The 23,946-nt window shown below is 45.3% G+C and overlaps 1 protein-coding gene across 1 annotated transcript in view; it reads left to right on the top strand.

The window, feature by feature from the left end:
* LOC111950397 (phosphoglycerate kinase) overlaps positions 1-23,946 on the top strand; it is a 38,745-nt gene that overhangs the window by 12,101 nt on the left and 2,698 nt on the right. The window contains exons 3-10 of the mRNA XM_023967941.2: positions 1,534-1,689; positions 1,888-2,032; positions 10,619-10,722; positions 11,717-11,836; positions 16,612-16,726; positions 17,579-17,758; positions 18,707-18,884; positions 19,223-19,321. Of these exons, the coding sequence (XP_023823709.1) occupies positions 1,534-1,689; positions 1,888-2,032; positions 10,619-10,722; positions 11,717-11,836; positions 16,612-16,726; positions 17,579-17,758; positions 18,707-18,884; positions 19,223-19,321 (1,097 nt within the window). The remainder of the gene's footprint in view (positions 1-1,533; positions 1,690-1,887; positions 2,033-10,618; positions 10,723-11,716; positions 11,837-16,611; positions 16,727-17,578; positions 17,759-18,706; positions 18,885-19,222; positions 19,322-23,946) is intronic.

The raw sequence follows: 23,946 nt of genomic DNA, 5'->3' as shown, positions 1-23,946 counted from the left end.
TGGAAGATCATCAAAAGTAGGACCCATTTATGATGTTATTTCATATATCTGTCGAACATGTTTACTTTTAGTTTGCGCCCAGATTTTGGGCTCTCTCTCGCTATAACGTAAGCTGCATGTCGTAATGAAGTTATTTTTAGAATTCTAACACGGCGATTGCATTAAGAACTARTGTATCTATCATTTCCTATACAACATGTATTTTTTAGTAAAGTTTATGAATAGTTATTTGGTCAGAATAGGTGAGTGTCAGAAATATATCAGGGTTTCTGGGGAAAAGTTGCTACGTTTTCACAATGTATAACCACGGATTTCAGCTCTAAATATGCACATTTTCGAACAAACCATATATGTATTGTGTAATATGATGTTATAGGACTGTCATCTGATGAAGTTTATGAAGGTTAGTGAAAAAATTCATATCTTTTGCTGGTTTTTCGCTATCGCTAACGTGCCTATTGCTATCGCTAACGTGCCTTGAATGAATGAATGCGGTTGTGTGGTAGGCTATTGTAGTAAGCTAATATAATGCTATATTGTGTTTTCGCTGTAAAACACTTAAAAAATCTGAAATATTGTCTGGATTCACAAGATGTTTGTCTTTCATTTGCTGTACACCATGCATTTTTCAGAAATGTTTTATGATGAGTATTTAGGTATTCACGTTGGTCTCTATAATTACTCTGGCTGCTTCGGTGCTATATCTGATGGTAGCTGTGATGGTAGCTGCAATGTAAAACTGATTTATACCTCAAATATGCACATTTTTCGAACAAAACATAGATTTATTGTATAACATGTTATAAGACTGTCATCTGATGAAGTTGTTTCTTGGTTAGTTTGGTTGGTTCTTGGTTAGTTTGGTTGGTTATGTGCAAGCTACCTGTGCTGTGAAAAATGTCTGTGCTTTTTCGTATTTGGTGGTGAGCTAACATAAATATACGTGGTGTTTTCGCTGTAAAACATATTAAAAATCGGACATGTTGACTGGATTCACAAGATGTTTATCTTTCATTTGCTGTATTGGACTTGTTAATGTGTGAAAGTTAAATATTTCTAAAAAATATATTTTGAATTTCGCCTTTTCAGTGGAATGTGGGAGGAGTTCCGCTAGCGGAACCCCGGGGCTAGACAGGTTAATTTGGGAACGATTTTTTACAAAGTGAAAACAGCGCCCCCCCTATCCCAAAGAAGTTAATGCTTTAATATTTAATAATTTCTGCCCTCCGAATTCATATTCGTTATATAAATAGGCCCTTTTAATTTTATCTGGCTTGCCGTTCCAAATAAAATGTAATGTTTTGTTCATATAATTTAAAAAGCAGGTCACTAGGTGTAGGCAAAACCATAAGCAAATAGGTAAACTGTGATATCGGACATTTGTGATTTTTCCACAAATAGACAGGTATTTTCCTTTCCATGGTAGCATTTGATCATCTATTAGCAATACACCTTATTAGACTAAATGCTGCTATGTCATTTTATAGGAGCCCTATTCCAGCCTTACTCATACTTTGTACCTGTGTGTTCCAGGATCAAGGCTGCTGTCCCCACCATCAAGCACTGTCTGGATCATGGGGCCAAGGCTGTGGTGCTGATGAGCCACTTGGGTCGTCCTGATGGGAACCCCATGCCTGACAAATTCTCCCTGGAGCCCGTGGCCGCCGRGCTCAAGAGCCTGCTGGGCAAGTGAGACCTCCTGGCTCCTTCCATGGCCCTCCATAGCTGCCTATTACCATGCGCCAAGTGAAATATTACTATTCCCAATTAATTAATCATATTTGTCATTTTGGAAATATTTGGGTTCTTTGTACTTAGTCAGTGTTTCATTATGGAGCCCAATAAAGTACTCAAATGTGCACGTGTTTGCTTTGCACTCATTCTCAGGGATGTGCACTTCTTGAAGGACTGTGTGGGTCCCGATGTAGAGCAGGCCTGCGCCGACCCCGCAGCCGGTTCCGTCATTCTCCTGGAGAACCTGAGATTCCACGTCGCTGAGGAGGGCAAGGGCAAGGACGCCTCCGGAAACAAGGTGGGTGCATATCACCGGCTGCAGCTGCAGTAGCCATTCCCAGAGGCCTTTTCTATTTACATAAATGGAGGACTCCTGCCCTGCAGAGGCCCAAGCTGCAGCTGCGTCACCATCCTGTGGTGTTAGCGTCAGCAGAGCCGCTAAGGGCAGAGAAGAAAATAGAACCAAGCTTACAGTGGCATGAGTCACCAGTCAGATATCTGACTGAAAAAACAAAAAAAATTCAGATTAAGACCAGGGTAGAGAAAATGGTGTCTGTGAGTACATCCATACTATACTTATGAAACTAGAACATAAMAAGACCATGATTTKGGGGATTTTTCACAACATTTAATCCTTTCTAGTGAGTGTACAAAACATTAAGAACACCTGCTCTTTCTATGACAGATTGACCAGGTGAATCCAGGTGAAAGCTATGATCCCTCATCGATGTCACTTGTTAAATCCACTTCAATCAGTGTAGATGAAGGGGAGAAGACCAGTTAAAGGATTTCTAAGCCTGGAGACAACTGAGACATTTACATTTACATTTAAGTCATTTAGCAGACGCTCTTATCCAGAGCGACTTACAAAAATTGAGACATGGATTGTGTATGTATGCCATTGAGAGGAAGAATGTGCAAGACAAAAGATTTAAGTGGCTTTAAACAGGGTATGATAGTAGGTGCCAGGCGCACCGGTTTGTGTCAAGAACTGCAACGCTGCTGGGTTTTTCACACTCAACAGTTTCCTGTGTGTATCAAGAATGGTCCACCACCCAACGGACATCCAGCCAACTTGACACAACTGTGGGAAGCATTGGAGTCAACATGGGCCAGCATCCCTGTGGAATACTTGACACCTTGTAGAGTCCATGCCCCGATGAATTGAGGCTGTTCTGAGGGCAAAAGGTGGGGCGGGGGGTGCAACTCAATATTAGAAAGGTGTTCTTAGTGTTTGGTATACTCTGTGTATATTTTACGTTTTGTATCTTAACACCATAATTGAGAAATAATTAATTGAAGTTTTTGTATTTGTGACATTTTGGCCTTACCTAGCTAAAAAAATGTCTACTCATGAGGTATGTAGCCCATCTAAAATCATTTAAATTCGTTTTGATGTGAATATGATGTGATGTGACTTTAAGACTCCATAATATTTCATCTGTAGGTTCTGCAAAGCAAACATTGGTGTCATATGAAGTGTACCGCTTGCACTGTAATATGAGTAGTATTTTGATTTCTATAACAAATTTCTTAGATTAAATGAGGATTATTGAAAAATATAAACCTTTATATTGAAATATACACATTTTTGTTTTGCCAAATTTTTCTATATATTGTWGAACATGATAAACTCTACGGGCAAATCAAAGTTCCAGAGTGGGATTTCTGCTACTTATGATCCAATTTGTAAGCATTACCAACACAGTGAATGTGAAAATAGATTCAAAATGGTTGCCTCTGCTGGTGATTTGCAGGATGTGCAATGACACAAGTGAAAGGAGGGCTGTGATCGGTTAAATTGATTGTCTACTATGCCAATTTCTCTGTATAAAATGGGCCATAACTTTAAAACCAGCAGAGATCCCGCTCTGGAACTTCGATATGCCCGTAGAATATATTATGTTCAACGATATATTGAAAAATTGGCAATCCTTCCTCCAAAGGACCCCCTTGTATGGTTAAATGTCGTGAAAATCCCCCAAATCATGCTCTTTTCTTTATTCTAGTTTCGAGAGGAATGAGCAGCTACAACAGACAGCAGCTCTTAAGAAGGTTGCACCTCTGAGAGTATTATGTCTGCATAGGTTTATAGGATAAGTTTTGTAGTATCTATGCTTGTGCCTGAATCAAAGGCCAGGAGGCTACTTCTACCACCTCCATCTCCTCTCATACAGCCGCGGTGCTGCCCTGACCTGCTGACATTTTGAGTGAAGGGTAGTGGGTTGTCCCGGGCCTAGCATGTTGCTTTTCTTGCCATGTGAGCCCTGGCTGTTATGCAGCCCTTAGGGAAAGGGGGCAGCTGTCAACCTTTCACAAGGTCCCCCGTTGGCTGGGTGGTGGCAGGCGACRGAGTAGGTAAGCCTAGATGTTACTCCTAACCACTGATTCGGGTTCTGATATTTTTAAATTCATTTTATGGTTAAGGTTAGGATTGTGGGTAGCGTAATCTGATCCCAGGTTTGTGGTTAAGGGCACATTCTATGATGACCTGGTTGAACTGCTCTTGTGCCAACTCATGGCATTTTGATGTGACTTCACAGATCAGCCTTGACCTTTCTGTGAAAGAGTTATAAACTTGGCCTGCTAAAGTGCAGTAGGAACTGGATCAAAAGTATGTACAGTATATTGACGTGCAGTACCCTGATCGTGCAGTCACCTCCACTGGCATTACTGCGGTATGTTCACCATCTTATAGATACACTGTATAGAATCGAAGCACCGCTGCAATGCGTTATTTTATGTTGGTTACTTTCGTCCGCGTGTGCGCGAATTAACTGGGGGACAATGCATGTGCTGGTGGCTTCGTTGCTCCATGGGGAACTCGTAAAGGCTCTCATCTCTTCCGTGGGGAAAATCAGTTAAACCTGTCCTGAAGGCTCTCATATATTGGCTCATTTAAGCCCTAAAATAAATGTGTTCATATTGGCAGAATGGTGTATATAAATGTGTTCATATGGGCCGACTATTGTATAAAATACATTAAAATGCTCTGCATTCGTTGCATGCCTTTTTAGAATAAATAAAACTGGGTTGGGTGAATAACTTGAAAAATGTCATCCATAAGTCTACTAATACATTAATTAATTAATGAATAAAAAAACTTTCACATAATAAATTACAAGGTTGAAATAACATTTATTTTTCTTTCAATTTGATCTATAGAATCTAATTACCAATATAAACTAGGCCTAGCCTACTCAAACATCATTGGCTTTAGCAAGGGCTGTGTAGATTCATTCATTTTCAGCACAAGGAGTTTTTTAGTATTCAGTTTAGGCTAATTATTAGAAATACTGTACTGCTGTTTGTCGGCAGCACACACAATCTTTCAATCAATTGGAGTATTAGGTTATAGTGATGATGGCCTATGTAAAGTTTGTATCAATAGGCTAACAGTTGCATTTTTTCGATATGAAAAGGAGAGGGAAATATGACTGACCTGCACTACACACAGGAAAGTGTCCAGATGACTGAGCTGATTGTCAAGTAGGCTAGGTGTGTGTAACGGCAGCCTTCCTCTTCCTCGTCTGAAGAGGAGGTGTAGCAGGGATCGGACCAAGACGCAGCGTAGTTTGTGCTCAACATACACTGCTCAAAAAACCACTTCTCAGTTCTTATGCTTCCTGGCTGATGTTTTGGTCACTTTTGAATGCTGGCGGTGCTTTCACTCTAGTGGTAGCATGAGACGGAGTCTACAACCCACACAAGTGGCTCAGGTAGTGCAGCTCATCCAGGATGGCACATCAATGTGAGCTGTGACAAGAAGGTTTGCTGTGTCTGTCAGCGTAGTGTCCAGAGCATGGAGGCGCTACCAGGAGACAGGCCACGTACATCAGGAGACGTGGAGGAGGCCGTAGGAGGGCAACACCCAGCAGCAGGACCGCTACTCCGCCTTTGTGCAAGGAGGAGCATGCCAGAGCCCTGCAAAATGACTCCAGCAGGCCACAAATGTGCATGTGTCAGCATATGGTCTCACAAGGGGTCTGAGGATCTCATCTCGGTACCTAATAGCAGTCAGGCTACCTCTGGCGAGCACATGGAGGGCTGTGCGGCACCACAAGAAATGGTGTAAACCTGCTTTCATCTGTGAAGAGCACAGGGCGCCAGTTGGCGAATTTGCCAATCTTGGTGGAGGGTGTAGACTCCGTCTCATGCTACCACTAGAGTGAAAGCACCGCCAGCATTCAAAAGTGACCAAAACATCAGCCAGGAAGCATAGGAACTGAGAAGTGGTCTGTGGTACCACCTGCAGAACCACTCCTTTATTGGGGGTGTCTTGCTTATTGCCTTAATTTTCCACCTTTTGTCTATTCCATTTGACAACAGCATGTGAAATTTATTGTCAATCAGTGTTGCTTCCTAAGTGAACAGTTTTGATTTCACAGAAGTGTGATTGACTTGGAGTTACATTGTGTTGTTTAAGTGTTCCCTTTATTTTTTTTTTGAGCAGTGTTATTTAATTAAGACAAATAAAAGTGAACAACCACCCACAAAATCCCAACACAAAACAAGCCACCTAAATATGATTTCCCAATCAGAAGACAACACAAAACACCTGCCTCTGATTGAGAACCATATTAGGCCAAACATAGAAACAGACAAACTAGACACACAACATAGAATGCCCACCCAGCTCACGTCCTGACCAACACTAAAACAAGTAAAACACACAAGAACTATGGTCAGAACGTGACAGTACCCCCCTCCCTGAGGTGGCGGACTCCGAACGCACCACCTAAAACTCTAGGGGAGGTCTGGGTGGGCATCTGTCCGCGGTGGCGGCTCCCGGCGCTGGACGAGGATCCCACTCCTCCACCATTGTCTTAGTCGCCCTCCTTAGCGTCCTTTGAGTGGCGACCCTCGCCGCCAGACCCTTGGCCTGGGAACCTTCACAAGGGCCTCACCAGACGGAGACAGCTCCGGACCCGAGAGGTTAGCTCAGGACTAATGGCAGCTCCGGACTGAATGGCGGTTCGGACTGGGGCGGCTCCGGACTGGCGGGCGGCTCCGGACTGGCGGGCGGCTCCGGCGGCTCCTGACTGGCGGGCGGCTCCGACGGCGCTGGGCAGGCGGGGAACTCTGACCGGCTGAGGCGCACAGTAGGCCTGGTGCGTGGTGCCGGAACTGGTGGTACCGGTTTGTAGACACGCACCTCAAGGCTAGTGCGGGGAGCAGGAACAGGGCACACTGGACTCTCGAGGCGCACTATAAGCCTGGTGCGTGGTACCGGCACTGGTGGTACCGGGCTGAGGGCACGCAGGGGCGAGTGCGGGGAGAAGGAACAGTGCGTACAGGGCTCTGGATACGCACAGTAGGTTTGGTGCGTGGTGCCGGAACTGGTGGTACCGGGCTGGAGATACGCACCACAGGGAGACTGCGTGGAGGAGGAACAGGGCGTACTGGACTCTGGAGACGCACAGGAAGCCTGGTGCGAGTTGTTGACACTGGTGGTACTGGTTTGTAGACACGCACCTCAGGGAGAGTGCGTGGAGCTGCCACAGGAGAGCTGGTGCGCTGAGCTGGCACAGGACGTGCAGGGCTAGGGAGGCGCACAGGAGGCCTGGTGCGTGGTGCTGGCACAGTCTTCACCAGACGGCTAGCACGCACCTCAGGACGAGTATGGAGAGCTGACTCAGGTGACATCAAGTCCCCCACAMGCTCCGTCGGGCGGATGTCGTGCCTCAAACACCAACACAACACCTCCCTCATAACTCTCTCCTCCAATTTCCCCATTAGATCCTTTACAGTCTCTACTTCGCTCACCTCCAATACCGCCCTGACCGGGTCTGGTTCCATCCTTGGCTCCTTACGGTAAGCAGGGGGAGTTGGCTCAAGTCTCCTACTTGACCCAGCTATACTCCCCGTGTGGCGCCCCCCCCCCCCCAATTCTTGGGGGAGCCTCTCGGGCTTCCAGCCGCTCTGCCGTGCTAGCGCCTCATAATGCCGCCTCTCTGCTTTCGCTGCCTCCAGCTCTGCTTTGGGGCGGCGATATTCCTCTGGCTCTGCCCAGGGTCCTTTACCGTCCAGCTCGTCCTCCCATGTCCAGGAGTCCTGTGTAATAGGCCGCTGCTGCTGCTGTCGCTGTCGCTGCTGTCCGTTACTACGCTGCTTGGTCCGAGTTTGGTGGGTGGTTCTGTAATGGCAGCCTTCCTCCTCTTCGTCTGAAGAGGAGGTGTAGCAGGGATCGGACCAAGACACAGCGTAGTTTGTGCTCAACATATTTAATTAAGACGAATAAACGTGAACACTTACAAATACAAAATAACAAATGTGGCAAACCGATACAGCCCTATCTGGTGCAGAGAAAACACAAAGACAGGAAACAACCACCCACAAAATCCCAACACAAAACAAGCCACCTAAATATGATTCCCAATCAGAGACAACACAAAACACCTGCCTCTGTTTGAGAACCATATTAGACCAAACATAGAAACAGACAAACTAGACACACAACATAGAATGCCCAACCAGCTCACGTCCTGACCAACACTAAAACAAGTAAAACACACAAGAACTATGGTCAGAACGTGACAGTGTGAATGTTCTGAAAGATCAATCATCTGATTACGAAACCCACAACCCATTATGGGGGCCGTCAGTGGGACAAAGTTTTGCTGAGTCTATTAGATTGTGTTCATAATGATATGTTAGGCTACGCTGTTAAACCCTTTTTTCATGGGCACACAAATCCAAAGGAYTTATGCAATTGCAAAATCAAACGCTTTTAACCAAAGTCACCTAACTTGCGTGGTTCTTCAATAGGCTATGCATAGTCTAATATACCTTACTTGTTGGGTGCGCATTTGGTATCCAGCTGTTTAGTTAGGCCTTGTGATATTGTCGACCATCATCAACTGATCCAGGAAATATTTTTTTGAAGGAGAGTCAAGTGACAAACCGCTGTTGTGATAGGCCTATAGCACACAATGAAAAAACAGCCAGTGCGGGAAAACGGTGTTTGGAAGAATGTCCAGAATATTTTGTCTCATTGGGATCCATGTTGGATCCAATCCAATACCCCTTTATGGTGAATTTGAATTATGTAAATAATGATAATAGTGAGAGCCCAGTAATAGATAGCTCCGATCCCTTTAATCGAGGCTATTGTTACTTTGTGTCTCTAAAATCACAATGTTTCCGTTTTTGTTGTCATGTGACATTTTTTTAAATTGAAAAGATCAAATGTCGGCCTTTTATCATATCCGAATATTTTAGCTTGATCTGTTTATTTAATACATTCGGTAGCCTATGCTACAAAATATAATATTCTGCCTATATGAACAAATTTATTTTAGGCCATGAAGCCTAAAGAACAGCTACATGATTTCATGAAAAGCAGCAAATACACATTGTTTCACATTCTTTAATAAAAGATTCAGAAACAGGAAATAGGCTACAGCTACCTTCAGTTTTCCCGCCAAATTGGCTTACATGAAACTCAATGTATCGCAACGATGTTGAGTGTGCGGGGGTCTGTACGCAGCGTAGCACTTTCCACAAAAAGAACTGAACCGTGGATTAGTCTCTCCTGGCCCATAGACTACTTTCAGGGTGAGGGACCCTCTAACATTACGTTTTAAAATATAGAACTTCCCTTTTATGTTCAGTAACGATCGAAGTGTGGAGGCCAGGGTCAGTTTGGGAAGCCCTGCCAAGAGGTGTAGTGCATGACAGAATTTCAGAGCGCACATTTGTACAAAATGGCCGCAGACATTCATGGATGGATGACGGATCCCCTCACTGTTCTAGGTGCAGGGAGAAGGCAAAGAAGTACTGCCTGAAGCTCAAAGGGAGTTCCTTTTAAACTTCCTGAAGAAGCCACCAGGTGCCCAGAGATGTGAGATGGAAAAAGGGTCAATGGAGCTATGGAAAGCTATAAATAACATGATGGATGTGGCGCTGGACACTCACCAAAAGGCCTGGCAAGCAGAACCGGATGCCTTGGCCAGGAGTAGTACTCTACAGTGTATTGTCAGCATGGAGGATGGACATTTACTCACCCAGTCCCCTGAGCAAGAAGTCAAAGTTTCTGTCAGCAAACCAGATAATAGGGAAAATGTGCTAAAAGCTCCGCTAACTACCGAAGCTGAGAAGAGGAAGAAGGCTAAAGAAAGCCTGCTGAAACAGAAAGAGCAACGGCGATCCGCCAAGCTGGAGAAGTATTGGAAGGGTACTTTGCAGGAGCTGCAAACTTTGAAACGGGTAAATAGAAGAAAATGTGCTCCACACGATGAAGCTGAAGACTTGAAGAGGAGGCTGAAAATGTTTCAATATCTCCTGTGCAAAACTGAAGAGGAGAAAAAGTGTCTTTGAGAAGAGGTTGATGACCTCAATGAAGAATGCACAGTCCAAGGAAAGTTCCCACAGTTGTCAAGTTGGCTGGATGTCCTTTGGGTGGTGGACCGTAGTTAATACACACACGGGAAACTGAGCGTGTGAAACCAAGCAGTGTTGCATTTCTTGACACACTCAAACCGGTGCGTTGAATGGCACACTTACACCATCCATGTCTCAGTTTCTCTCTTATTTTCAACGGTCTCCTCCCCTTCATCTACACTGATTGAAAGCAATTTAACAGGTGACATCAATAAGGGATTGTAGCTTTCACCTGAATTTACCTTTGTCAGTCTGTCATGGAAAGAGCAGTTTTGTACACTGTAGATATGGGTCATATTGTTGAATTTCCAAAAATGAACTATAACTTCATATAAAGAATGACTAGGCATTGATACCATCTATATGAATAAATGAGGCCTCTATATACTGCACAATGGGTCGTACAGCTCTCTATTCTAGATGTAATAGAGCCTGATGGTTGTAACCGGAGCCCTCTGCCATCTATAACAATGTGTTCTATCCTCTCTCCTTTCTCTGCTAGACCAAAGCAACCCAGGAGCAGATTGATTTCTTCAGAGCCTCTCTGTCTAAACTGGGAGATGTCTACGTCAATGATGCCTTCGGCACAGCACACAGAGCCCACAGGTAGGTTCACTGGACACTATCAATCAATCAAGTTTATTTTATATAGCCCTTCGTACATCAGCTAATATCTCGAAGTGCTGTACAAAAAACCCAGCCTAAAACCCCAAACAGCAAGCAATGCAGGTGTAGAAGCACGTTGGCTAGGAAAAACTCCCTAGAAAGGCCAAAACCTAGAGAGGAACCAGGCTATGAGGGGTGGCCAGTCCTCTTCTGGCTGTGCCGGGTGGAGATTATAACAGAACATGGCCAAGATGTTCAAAATGTTCATAAATGACAAGCATGGTCAAATAATAATCAGGAATACATTTCTGTTGGCTTTTCATAGCCGATAATTTAAGAGTTGAAAACAGCAGGTCTGGGACAGGTAGGGGTTCCAGAACAGTTGAAACTGGGACAGCAGCAAGGCCAGGTGGACTGGGGACAGCAAGGAGTCATCATGCCCGGTAGTCCTGACGTATGGTCCTAGGGCTCAGTTCCTCCGAGAGAGAGAAAGAAAGAGAGAAGGAGAGAATTAGAGAGAGCCAAGATGTTCAAAATGTTCATAAATGACAAGTATGGTCAAATAATAATCAGGAATAAATGTCAGTTGGCTTTTCATAGCCGATAATTAAGAGTTGAAAACAGCAGGTCTGGGACAGGTAGGCGTTCCATAACCGCAGGCAGAACAGTTGAAACTGGGACAGCAGCAAGGCCAGGTGGACTGGGGACAGCAAGGAGTCATCATGCCCGGTAGTCCTGACGTATGGTCCTAGGGCTCAGTTCCTBBGAGAGAGAGAAAGAAACTACTGTGGAGTGATGATGATTATTGTCCTTCAAGATAATTATTTTTCTGTCAAATCACTCATTGCCACTCCGTGTCTCCTACTTTGCTTAATCTTATTCTCTTCTTTCTTCCTCTCTTGCTCTTTTTTTCTGTCTCCTTGCTTCTCCTTCTCACACTGCTTTTCCTCTCCCTTTCTCCCCTTCCCCGCATACCTGCCTCTCCCTCCCCCAGCTCCATGGTTGGAGTGAACCTGTCCCAGAAGGCTGCAGGTTTCCTGATGAAGAAGGAGCTGGACTACTTTGCCATGGCTCTGGAGAAACCAGCCAGGCCCTTTCTGGCCATTCTCGGAGGGTAAGTAACTGGTCCACGGCTCTGGTTATGGATGGGGCTGGGATAGCTCATCGGTGATCAATTAGGAATAAAGTACCCAGAGGCCTGCATCTGCTTCTCTGGTATCACTCTATTGAGCACTGGCTCTTCAACTAGCAGCACAAAAAACACCAATGTTTGTGGAGTGTTCTTTGTTACAACTATGAAACAGAAAGAGAATGTATTACAACACGGTGACAGCTTTTTATAATGATACCCCAAAATACCCCAACCACCAAGACGCATGGTCAGCAAGATGCACGGTCAAATGAAAACATCAGTCGCCTAAAATCACTATAAGCCAAAAAGTGTGCTTGATAAATAGTGAAAATCAGCACAAAAGCAATAATGGCATTATAATGAATGTGTCGATATGACAGCAGTCAGATAGTCTATTATTTATACGTTGGATACCATGAAGAATTGACGAATGTCTTTCTTTGTCATCAAAATGGAGCTAACGCATGATCTCTCTGAAGCATTCCCGTGACATGGTTTCTCTAAAGAAAAGTATCCCATAGATGTCTGACCAGAAGCTCTCCATATAGACGCTCTTTACACCGAATGCTCCACGGACACACAGGATTGAAATGAATGCTTCCAGCTCATCAACAGTCTGATCCCAGGCAGTGTCTCCTTGCTCCGTGTGCGCCTTAGCCACAGTACAGTCCCTGAATGCTGTAGCATGTCCATGTCACATAATCAACGAAAGATGGTGAGTGCATTGCTGATGTTGTTTTTTGCTTGAGCTGCAGGACCTGCGCTCTTAGTGATGAGATTTTGTGCTGATAATCGACCCATAGCGTTGTCACCGGCTTGTTCTATGTAAACGGTGCTGTCCCTTTCTCGCTCCTGTCTTACTGTTTCATTTGGTAGTGGCACGAGCACATGCGTGGTGTGCACCGTTCTGCCTGTTTTTGCGCTTAGGCCTCTGTGTTATTCAGGCTGAGGCTCAGAATCTGAAGAATAATCATCAGCAATTTCAAGATTAATTTCTTCCCCGCCGTCTGAGTCGTTTTCATTCAGATCTTGTAGCAGCCCTAACGCAGTATGTGTATCCCTTCGTCTTGGTCTTCTTGCCATTGTAAATTACGCACTCTCTCACTGTGTACTCCAAGTATGCCAGAGTAGACTGATAAAACTGCTTGGATTTGAAGGACTGATATAGGGTACACACCATTTTGAGATAATAATTAGAATATACCAACGCAATAGGATGTTCCTCCCTGATCTTCTTTCACAATTGGTGATTACATCATTATGCATCATTCGCTTACCCTCCCTCATCAACTCACCCATTCTCCCCATCACACTTTCCTTCATTTATTTAATCTGTTACAGGTGTGAAATTAGTTTAGGTTCAGTTTTGAGGCAATTATCATGGTAATTTATCAACTGGGCACGGCACATTCCACTATCAGGAGAAGGAGCAGAGCAGGTCCTACTGTCGGGAGGAGGGGCAACGGGGAAAACAATTCAAAAAAGGACGTGCCCTCATAAAACTGTTTAACTAATATTAAAGAAGTCTTGATGTATTGCTTGCCTGAGGTAGAGTACCTCATGATAAGCTGTAGACCACACTACCAAAAGTTCTCATCTATATTATTCGTAGCCATCTATTTATCACCACAAACCAATGCTGGCACTAAGACCGCACTCAACAAGCTGTATAAGACCATAAGCAAACAAGAAAATTGTCATCCAGAAGCTGCGCTCATAGTGGCCGGGGATTTTAATGTCGGCAAACTTAAATCTGTTTTACTGAATTTCTACCAGCATGTCACGTGCAACCAGAGGAAAAAAAACTCTAGACCACCTTTACTCCACACACAGAGACTCATACAAAGCCTTCCCTCACCCTCCATTTGGCAAATCTGACCATAATTCTATCGTCCTGATTCCTGCTTACAAGCAAAAACTAAAGCAGGAAGTGCCAGTGACTCGCTCAATACGGAAGTGGTCAGATGACGCGGATGCTACGCTACAGGACTGTTTTGCTAGCACAGACTGGAATATGTTCCGTGATTCATCCAATGGGATTGAGGAGTATACCACATCAGTCACCGGCTTCATCAATAAGTGCATCGACGATGTTCTCTCCACAGTGACCGTATGTACATATCCCAACCAGAAGCCATAGATTACAGGCAACATCCACACCGAGCTAAAGGCTAGAGCTGCCAAGGAGCGGGACACTAATCCAGACGCTTATAAGAAATCCCACTACGCCCTCAGACGAACCATCAAACAGGCAAAGCGTCAATACAGGACTAAGATTGAATCCTACTACACCGGCTCTGACGCTCGTCGGATGTGGCAGGACTGATCGGAAAAGACGGGCCGAACAGGCMCCCATTAACATTGACGGGGCTGTAGTGGAGCGGGTCAAAAGGTTCAAGTTCATTGGTGTCCACATCACAAACGAACTATCATGGTCAAACACACCAAGACAATCTTGAAGAGGGCACCAAAACACCTTTTCCCCCGCAGGAGACTGAAAAGATTTGGCATGATCCTCAAAAAGTTCTACAGCTGCACCATCGAGAGCATCCTGACCGGTTGCATCAGCGCCTGGTATAGCAACTGCTCGGCATCTGACCGTAAGGTCCTACAGAGGGTAGTGCGTACAGCCCAGTACATCACTGGGGCCAAGCTTCCTGCCATCCAGGACTTATATACTAGGCAGTGTCAGAGGACGGCCCAATAGATTGTCAAAGACTCCAGTCACCCAAGTCGGACTATTTTCTCTGCTACCACACTGCTGCTACTCGCTTTTTATTATCTATGCATAGTCACTTTACCCCTACCTCCATGTACAAATTACCTCGACTAACCTGTACCCACGCACGACGTTGGCTCGGTACCAGTACCTCCTGTGTATAGCCTTGTTAATATTTACTAAATATATATATAAAAAAGTATTTCTTAACTCTATTTCTTGAACTGCATTGTTGGTTAAGGACTTGTAACTAAGCATTTCACGTTAAGGTCTACACCTGTTGTATTTGGCGCATCAAGTTTGATTTGAACTCCAATTCTGTTTGTGATATTAAGATTCTAACAATGGCAGTGTGTTCTATAGACTTATTTAGGAAAGGTCAAGGACAGAGGGGGTCAGGACTTAAAAAATGGCAGAGTTATTAAAAGAATTACCTTCATGAGCAGTCAAAATGACTGCTTTAGCTAGAGTTTCTAGTGTKAAAGGAGAATTCCACTCAAAAWCTATCTTTTGGTATTTGTTTCATTAGTCCAGTGCTTCTCAATTATTTTCTGTTACGCCCCCCCCTAGGAAGAAGTAAACATTTCGCGCCCCCCCAACTCTCCGCCGCGACTGTAAATAGTATAATTTGTCTATAAAATTGTTATAAGTACACCTCTGCATAACACTGTATCCTTATTAACATTAAAGAAAACAAAAAAAGAAAGAAATATAGATCAACTTACAACAAAGAATAACTTTATTAACATTGTTTTTTAGTCTGTAACAGAAAAGACTTAAAGTGCATCGATTTGCCTGAAATGTTAAAAGAAATTCAAGCCTTATTTAAACTGTAAACATTTTTTGACCATTTGATACTGAAAAATAAAATATAATCAATAAATAATAATACATTCAAATTGATCAGCAACATTAACTCAGGAGCATAATATATGAAACACTGACCTATAAAACAAAAATGAATAAAACAATTTGTGCTGATTTAAAAAAATAAATAAATGAGGAAGTCATAGTTTTTATTTTTGCAGCACTTGCGTCATCCAGCATGACAGAGACCATGTCTAATGCTGCAGGCAGTATCAGCTCCTCTGCTATGGAGTGGGGTTTTTTGCACTGAGCAATTTGGTACGCCACCTTATGATGCCAGCAGTGCTCGCTGGTTTACTGAAGTAGCATTCACAAAGCGGAACGATTGTTGGCAATATTCGGCACGTTTTCGCTGAAAAAACTCAAGCGGCTTATCAGCGTGATTGATGTGTAATGTCTTTAAGTGATGCCTTAATTTATTTGGCTTCATGCTGTCCGCTGCCAACATTTTTAGACACAGTAAACATACCGGTCTTTCCTCGTCTCCCACCGTAGTCACAGTGAAGCCAAGCGCTACATACGCGTTGTCATATTTCCTCGTCTTAGCTTTCGGGAGACTTACGTTTGTCTCATTATCTCCATCTCTCTCCGCCTTTCTTTTCATCCCTGTTAAATATTTTTCCATGGTGTCTCTTAAGGGTTTGTTATCTGCACTTCATATACAGTGGGGCAAAAAAGTATTTAGTCAGCCACCAATTGTGCAAGTTCTCCCACTTAAGATGAGAGGCCTGTAATTTTCATCATAGGTACACTTCAACTATGACAGACAAAATGAGAAAAAGAAATCCTGAAAATCACATTGTAGGATATTTAATGAATTTATTTGCAAATTATGGTGGAAAATAAGTATTTGGTCAATAACAAAAGTTTCTCAATACTTTGTTATATACCCTTTGTCGGCAATGACAGAGGTCAAACGTTTTCTGTAAGTCTTCACAAGGTTTTCACACACTGTTGCTGGTTAACCTACTGTTCCTAAGCTGTCATTGAAAATAACAATTTGTTCTTAACTGGCTTGCCTAGATAATAAAGGTAAAATAACAAAATTATAAAAAATTGTAACATTGTGTTTTATAATGGATTATAGATATGGGCTTCAAATAAATGAGCTTCATATCATTGTTTTACTATGTTTACCAGTGTTTTCATAGTTTCTCTTTGTTGTGTGCAGAGCCAAGGTCAAGGACAAGATTCAACTGATCAACAACATGTTGGACCAGGTCAATGAGATGATTATTGGTGGTGGCATGGCCTTCACCTTCCTCAATGTCCTCAACAACATGGAGGTGAGGACAAAGGGGGTGGGGGACTGAGGGAGATGATACTTTGTTTAAGGGAGACGCTGGAGGGGAGAAGGGTGGGAGAAATGGAGAGGAGGATTCTGCCCCTTTTTTTGGCCAATTGTGTTTCTATCATAATTTTAACCTCTTTGATTGAATGTAACTCGGAACTCACTCATGCCTCAGCACAATCTAGTTAAATCTGGGGTCACATTAGCTTTAAAAAATGCAGACCATCAAAAAATCGGAGTTTCTACCATTTCGCCGACTTTTTATATTGAATTTTATTTATTTTTTCTTCAATAGAGTAATAAGGGGCATGCAACTATAGTTTTTCTTAACACAAAAAACGCAGAATATCGTTTTCATTAGAAGTGCAACGCTATTTGGCTTACAATGAAAAAGCAAGGTATTATTTTTCAAAAAATAAATAAAAGTATGGCCATCAAATTTGTAATCTTTATTATAGAAAGAATTTTGCCAGCTACTTTTCCTAATGTTTTGCTTGAAGTGAATCTTGCATTTTAACTTGCTATCAGAGAGAAACTACTCTGGAGGAAAGTACTGGAGAAAAGTAGCCTACACATCAGTCAGCGCTGTCTGGTGATCCAATGACAAAGAAAATGTATTGCAACTGAAGCACGAAATTACTCTGAGCATAATTTACAATAAGAAGCGCTTTAGATCTGCGTTTACAAAATGCAGAAAGATAAAAAAATATGTTTTGTCTTTCCTTTTCTATGTGGAAAAACACAATCCTTTTGTTAACGCGACCCTAGTTAAATATGTTCAATGATTGACTGTGTTGTATATCATAGTGGTTGTAGTTAAAATGAGTGATCCTCTCTTCCCTGGCAGATCGGCACCTCCCTGTATGATGAGGAGGGCGCCAAGATCGTCAAAGAGCTGATGGCCAAGGCTGAGAAGAACAAGGTCAAGATCAACCTACCCGTCGACTTCATCACCGCCGAGAAGTTTGACGAGCATGCCCAGACTGGCAACGCCACTGTGGCTGCTGGCATCCCCGCAGGCTGGATGGTGAGGAGAGGAGGAGAGCAACCTGGGTCATGTTCATAAGGGCATGCAACGGGAAAAAAATTGAAACGCTTTGTAACAGAGAACTAAAATGAGCTTTGGACAAGTCAAGGGAAGTCCCTCCAAGTTTCAGTCTGTTTTCTTCAGTTTGGTACATTTACATTTACATTTAAGTCATTTAGCAGACGCTCTTATCCAGAGCGACTTACAAATTGGTGCATTCACCTTATGATATCCAGTGGAACAACCACTTTACAATAGTGCATCTAACTCTTTTAAGGGGGGGGGGTTAGAAGGATTACTTTATCCTATCCTAGGTATTCCTTAAAGAGGTGGGGTTTCAGGTGTCTCCGGAAGGTGGTGATTGACTCCGCTGACCTGGCGTCGTGAGGGAGTTTGTTCCACCATTGGGGTGCCAGAGCAGCGAACAGTTTTGACTGGGCTGAGCGGGAACTGTACTTCCTCAGAGGTAGGGAGGCGAGCAGGCCAGAGGTGGATGAACGCAGTGCCCTTGTTTGGGTGTAGGGCCTGATCAGAGCCTGAAGGTACGGAGGTGCCGTTCCCCTCACAGCTCCGTAGGCAAGCACCATGGTCTTGTAGCGGATGCGAGCTTCAACTGGAAGCCAGTGGAGAGAGCGGAGGAGCGGGGTGTCGTGAGAGAACTTGGGAAAGTTGAACACCAGACGGGCTGCGGCGTTCTGGATGAGTTGTAGGGGTTTAATGGCACAGGCAGGGTACCTAATGAACACAACCCTGATTGGGTTTTATTGTCTTCTTGAGGGGTGGGTAGTCATGGGAATTTTCCTTAGTTATTGTGCTAGCTAGCAATTTGATATACTGTATCACTTTCATAGTGAAATAAAATATAGGATGGTTTTATGTAGATATTGTAGATGAATATGTAAAACTGGGGTTGAGCTCTGTATCCCTCGCTCCCTCTGTTCTCCCCAGGGTCTGGACTGTGGACCGGAGAGCAACAAGCTCTTCGCAGAGGCTGTAGGCAGAGCCAAGCAGATTGTGTGGAACGGCCCCGTGGGTGTGTTTGAGTTTGAGAACTTCGCCAAAGGAACCAAGAGCCTGATGGACAAAGTGGTGGAGGTCACCAACTCAGGCTGTGTCACAATCATCGGTAAGACCCTCTACCACTGTTTGCATAATTACCATGAAGCACGTCTTTCACCAGGCACCTGAGACAATGTTTGCAAATAAATACATGTATAATTGAGATATTTAATTAAACCAAGCCTGCTACTGTGTATAATGTTAACAAATGTTTTTATTCAAGTTTATGCTTGCTCTGCCGTTTTGATTGGAAGTTTTTCTTCATCCACTCTTTATCATTCTAACCATTAGATGGCGCCAAATACCAAATACCTTCCTCACATCTATAGTAGTGAATGATCACTATCACAGTGAAGGGTCTGTATGACCTTAATTTTAACCCCATGTTGTCTTGTTGATGCCCAGGTGGAGGCGACACCGCTACCTGCTGCGCCAAATGGGGCACAGAGGACAAGGTCAGCCATGTCAGCACAGGAGGCGGAGCCAGTCTGGAGCTTCTGGAGGGTGAGTGACGTCACCACGGTCTCATCCGGACGTTTGACCTATGTCCAGTTCAAAATCAACCCCCTAACCGCTGCCCCATGACACTACGTAGTTTCTTCCCTATTGCTTACACACATTAAGTTGTTTCAGATCTGCAAGGTGGCATGATGTAGTGTCTGTAAGTAGATGCAACAGCAGACTAGCAACAAATGACTGCATTTCTGTATGGTAGTTCCCTTTCAATCAGTTAACTTCGGTACAACATACTATAGGGAGTTGCACTTTTGCGTCTTCGGTTGAAGGATCTACAATCACGCTTGACAAGGCAAATTAAATCCGCGCCTCACTGGAAGCCTCGCTTTCCACAGGTGATAAGCGTGAGGCTCAGATTCATTTCTTCAATTATTCCGCTCTTCACCTGAGTATGAAAAGAAACGATTCACACTACTAAAGCAAATAATTGGAAACTGGATTTCGTTGACGAATGGACAACAACCTGGTCCAACCCGCATTCAGCTAAGCTGATACTACCAGTGTGTGCCCCCTTCATGGATTCAGAGGAGGCAGGGCTGATGCACACTTCTCCAGTGGATGGCAAGCTAGCTGGCTACCTAGCCCCGTTTGCTAACAAGGATGTGGAAAATGCGAATCCTACACTCCCGAACAAGCACTGTCACTTTTCGGCTGCTCAGCTGGGTGACGTTTTATTGTCCAGAGAGGCTGGTTAGGGCGCACATATCGTTTTTGACAGTTCTTCCACCTACTGGGGATAATGGCTTCTATCATAGTGGTCATTCCGCTGAGATTATTATTGGTGCAGCCGTTCTACGCTGGGTGCTAGCAACGCGCTTGGATGCATCTCGCCACCTAAACCAATCGATTCAGGTGTCCCCAACATGCCTTCGGGCACTGGCCCAGTGGAAGAACCCCGGCCTTCGGGCACTGGCCCAGTGGAAGAACCCCGGCCTTCGGGCACTGGCCCAGTGGAAAGAACCCCGGCCTTCGGGCACTGGCCCAGTGGAAAGAACCCCGGCCTTCGGGCACTGGCCCAGTGGAAGAACCCCGGCCTTCGGGCACTGGCCCAGTGGAAAGAACCCCGGCCTTCGGGCACTGCCACGGGCTGCTGCATCCCCGCAGGCTGTGTGAGCAGAAGGAGGAGAGACAACCTGGTTCATTTTCATTAAGGGCATGCAACGGAAAAATGAAACGGCTTAACAGAAACTAAAAAGACTTTGGACAAACGCAGGGAGAGCCCTCCAAGTTTCAGTCTGTTTTCTTTCGTTGGTACATTTACATTTACAATTTAAGTCCTTATTAGAACGCTCTTATCCAGAGCGCACTTACCAAATTGTGCATTCACCTTATGATACTCCAGTGGAACAACCACTTTTACAATTAGGTTGCATCTAACTCATTTAAGGGGGGGGTTATGAAGGATATACTTTATGCCTATCCTAGGTATTCCTTAAGAGGTGGGTTTCAGTGTCTCCGGCAAGTGTGGTGGTGACTGACTACGCTGACCTGGCGTCGTAGGAGTTTGTTCCCACCATTGGAGGTGCCAGAGCAGCGAACAGTTTGACTGCGCTGACCGGAGACTGACTCCTCAGAGGTAGGAGGCCGAGCAGGCCGAGGTGGATGAAAACGCAAAGCCCTTGTTTGGTGAGTAGGGCCTGATCAGAGTCCTGAAGTACGGCAGTTGCGTTCCCCCTCAACAGCTCCGTACAAGACCGATGGTTCTTAGCGGTATGCGAGCTCAACTGGAGAGCCAGTGGAGAGAGCGGAAGCGGACGGTAGTGTACGTGAGAAACTTGGGAAAGTTGAACACCAGACGGCTGCGGTCTCGGATGAGTTGATTAGGGTTTAATGCACAGGCAGGGTACCTATGAACACAACCTCTAGATGGGTTTATTTCTTCTTAGAGGGCGTAGTCATGGATTCTTAGATTATTGTGCTAGGCTAGGCAATTTTTGATATACTGTATCACTTCATAGTGAAATAAAATATAGGATGTTTTATTGAATGTGATGAATGACGTGTAAAACTGGGTTAGCTCTGTTATCCCTCGCTCCTCTGTTCTCCCCAGTCTGATGTGAGGAGAGCAACAAGCTCTTGGGCTGTACAAGACCAAGCAGATTGTGTTGAACGGCCCCGTGGGGTGGTTTGAGTTTGCAACTCGCAAAGGAACCAAGTTGATGCTATGACCAAAGTGTGGAGGTCACAACGCAGACTGGTCACAATCCGGTAAGACCCCAACCACTGTTTACATATAACTAGAGACGTTCTCCCACGCACCAGACATTGTGTTGCAAATAAATACATGTATAATATTGAGATATTTAATTTAAACAAGCCTGCTACTGTGTATAATTGTTAAACAAATGTTGTTTATGTCAAGTTTTATGCTTGCCTCTTGCCGTTTTGGATTGAAGTTTTCCTCTTCATCACTCATTATCAATTCTAACATTAGATGGCGCCATATCAATAACCTTCCTCACATCTATAGTAGTGATATGATCACTATCACAGTGGAAGGGTCTGTGGACCGCTTAATTTAAACCCCATTTTCTTGTTGATGGCCAGGTGGATGCGACACGCTAACCTTGCCTGCGCCAAATAGGGGCCACACAGAGAGACAAGGTCCAGCCATGTCGAGGCACAGAGTGCGAGCAGTCTGAGCTTCTGGTAGGGGAGTGACGCACCACGGTCTCATCCGACGTTTGACCTAGTTCAGTGTATCAAAATCAACCCCCTAAAACGCTAGCCCCATGACATACTAGTTTCTTCCCTATTGCCTTATACACACATTAAGTTGTTCAAGATCTGCAGATGGCATGATGTAGGTCTGTAGTAGATGCAACAGCAGCACAGCAACAAAGACTGCATTCTGTATGGTATTCCCTTTCAATCCAGTAACTTCGTACACATAAATATATAGGGAGTTGCACTTGTTGCGTTCTCGGATTGAAGTCTACAATCACGCATTGACAAAGCAAATTAAATCCGCGCCTCACTGGAAGCCTCGCTTTCCACAGGTGATAAGCGTGAGCTTCAGATTCATTTCTTCAATTATTCCGCTCTTTCAACCTGAGTATGAAAAGAAATCGATTCACACCTACATAATAAAGGCAAAAAAATTTTAAAAAAATTTGAGGGAAAAAACTGTTTGATTTCGAGTGACGAATGACAACAACCTGGTCCAACCCGCATTCACTTAAGTGATACTTACCAGTGTTGCCCCCGCCTTCATGGATTCAGAGGGCAGGGGCTGATTGCACACTTCTCCAAGTGGATGGCAAGCTAGCTTGCTACCTAGCCCCGTTGCTACAAGGATGTGAAAATGCGAATCCTACACTCCCCGACACAAGCACTGTCACTTTCTCGGACTTGCTCAGCCTGAGTGACGTTTTATTGTCAGAGAGGGCTGGTTAGGGCGACAATCTATCGTGTATTGACATTCTTCACCTACTGGGAAATGCTCTATCATAGTTGTCATATCCGCTGAGATTTAATGGTTGCAGCCGTTCTACGCTGGTTCTAAGCAACGCGCTTTTGATGCATCTCCCAGCCTAAAACCAGTCGGATTCAGGGTCCCCAACAGCTCGCACTGCATAAGCCCCCCTCGGCACGGCGAGGAAAGAACCCCGCCTTCGCATGCCCAGTGAAGAAACCCCAGCCTCGGGCCACTGCCATGGAAGATCGCCTCGGCACTGGCCCAGTGGAAAGAACCCCGCCTCGGCATGCCGGAAGAACCCGGCCTCGGTCACTGCCCAGTGAAGACCCGCTTGCCTCCAGTGAAAGAACCCGCCTCGGCACTGCCAGTGGAAAAACCCCGGCCTTCGGCACTGGCCCAGTGAAAGAACCCGGCCTCGCGGGCACTGGCCCAGTGGAAAGAAACCCCGGCCTTCGGGGCACTGGCCCAGTGGAAAGAACCCGGCCTTCGGCCACGGCCCAGTGAAAGAAACCCCGGCCTTCGGGCACGGCCCAGTGGAAAGAACCCCCGCTTCGGGCACTTGCCCCAGTGGAAAGAACCCCGGCCCGCGGGCACTGGCCCAGTGGAAGAACCCCGCCTCGGGCACTGGCAGTGAAACGAACCCGGCTTCGGCACTGCCAGTGGAAAGAACCCGCCTTCGGGCACTGCCCAGTGAAAGAACCCCGGCCTTCGGGGCACTGGCCCAGTGAAAGAACCCCGGCCTTCGGGCACTGGCCCAGTGGAAAGAACCCCGCCTTCGGGGCACTGGCCAGTGGAAAGAAACCCCGGCCTTCGGGGCACTGGCCCTGGAAAACACCCGGCCTTGCGGGGGCACTGGCCCAGTGGAAGAACCCCGGCCTTCGGGCACATGCCAGTGGAAAGAACCCCGCTTCGGGGCACTGGCCCATGAAAAGAACCCCGCCTTCGGGCACTGGCCCAGTGAAAACACCCGGCCTCGGGCACGGCCAGTGAAAGAACCCCGCCTCGGAGGGCACTGCCAGGTGAAGAACCCCGGCCTTCGGGGCACTGCCCAGGGAAAGAACCCGCGCCTCGGGGCACTGGCCCTAGTGGAAAGAACCCCGGCCTTCGGGCACTGGCCTAGTGAAAGAACCCCGGCCTTCGGGGCACTGGCCTAGTGGAAAGAACCCCGCCTGCGGGATCGCACTGACCTAGGAAA

This window comes from Salvelinus sp. IW2-2015, linkage group LG23 (genome assembly GCF_002910315.2).
Source record: "Salvelinus sp. IW2-2015 linkage group LG23, ASM291031v2, whole genome shotgun sequence".
Classification (NCBI taxonomy): Eukaryota; Metazoa; Chordata; class Actinopteri; order Salmoniformes; family Salmonidae; genus Salvelinus; species Salvelinus sp. IW2-2015.
Note: the sequence above shows the minus strand (reverse complement) of the source record. Positions and strands in the feature narration are given on the sequence as shown.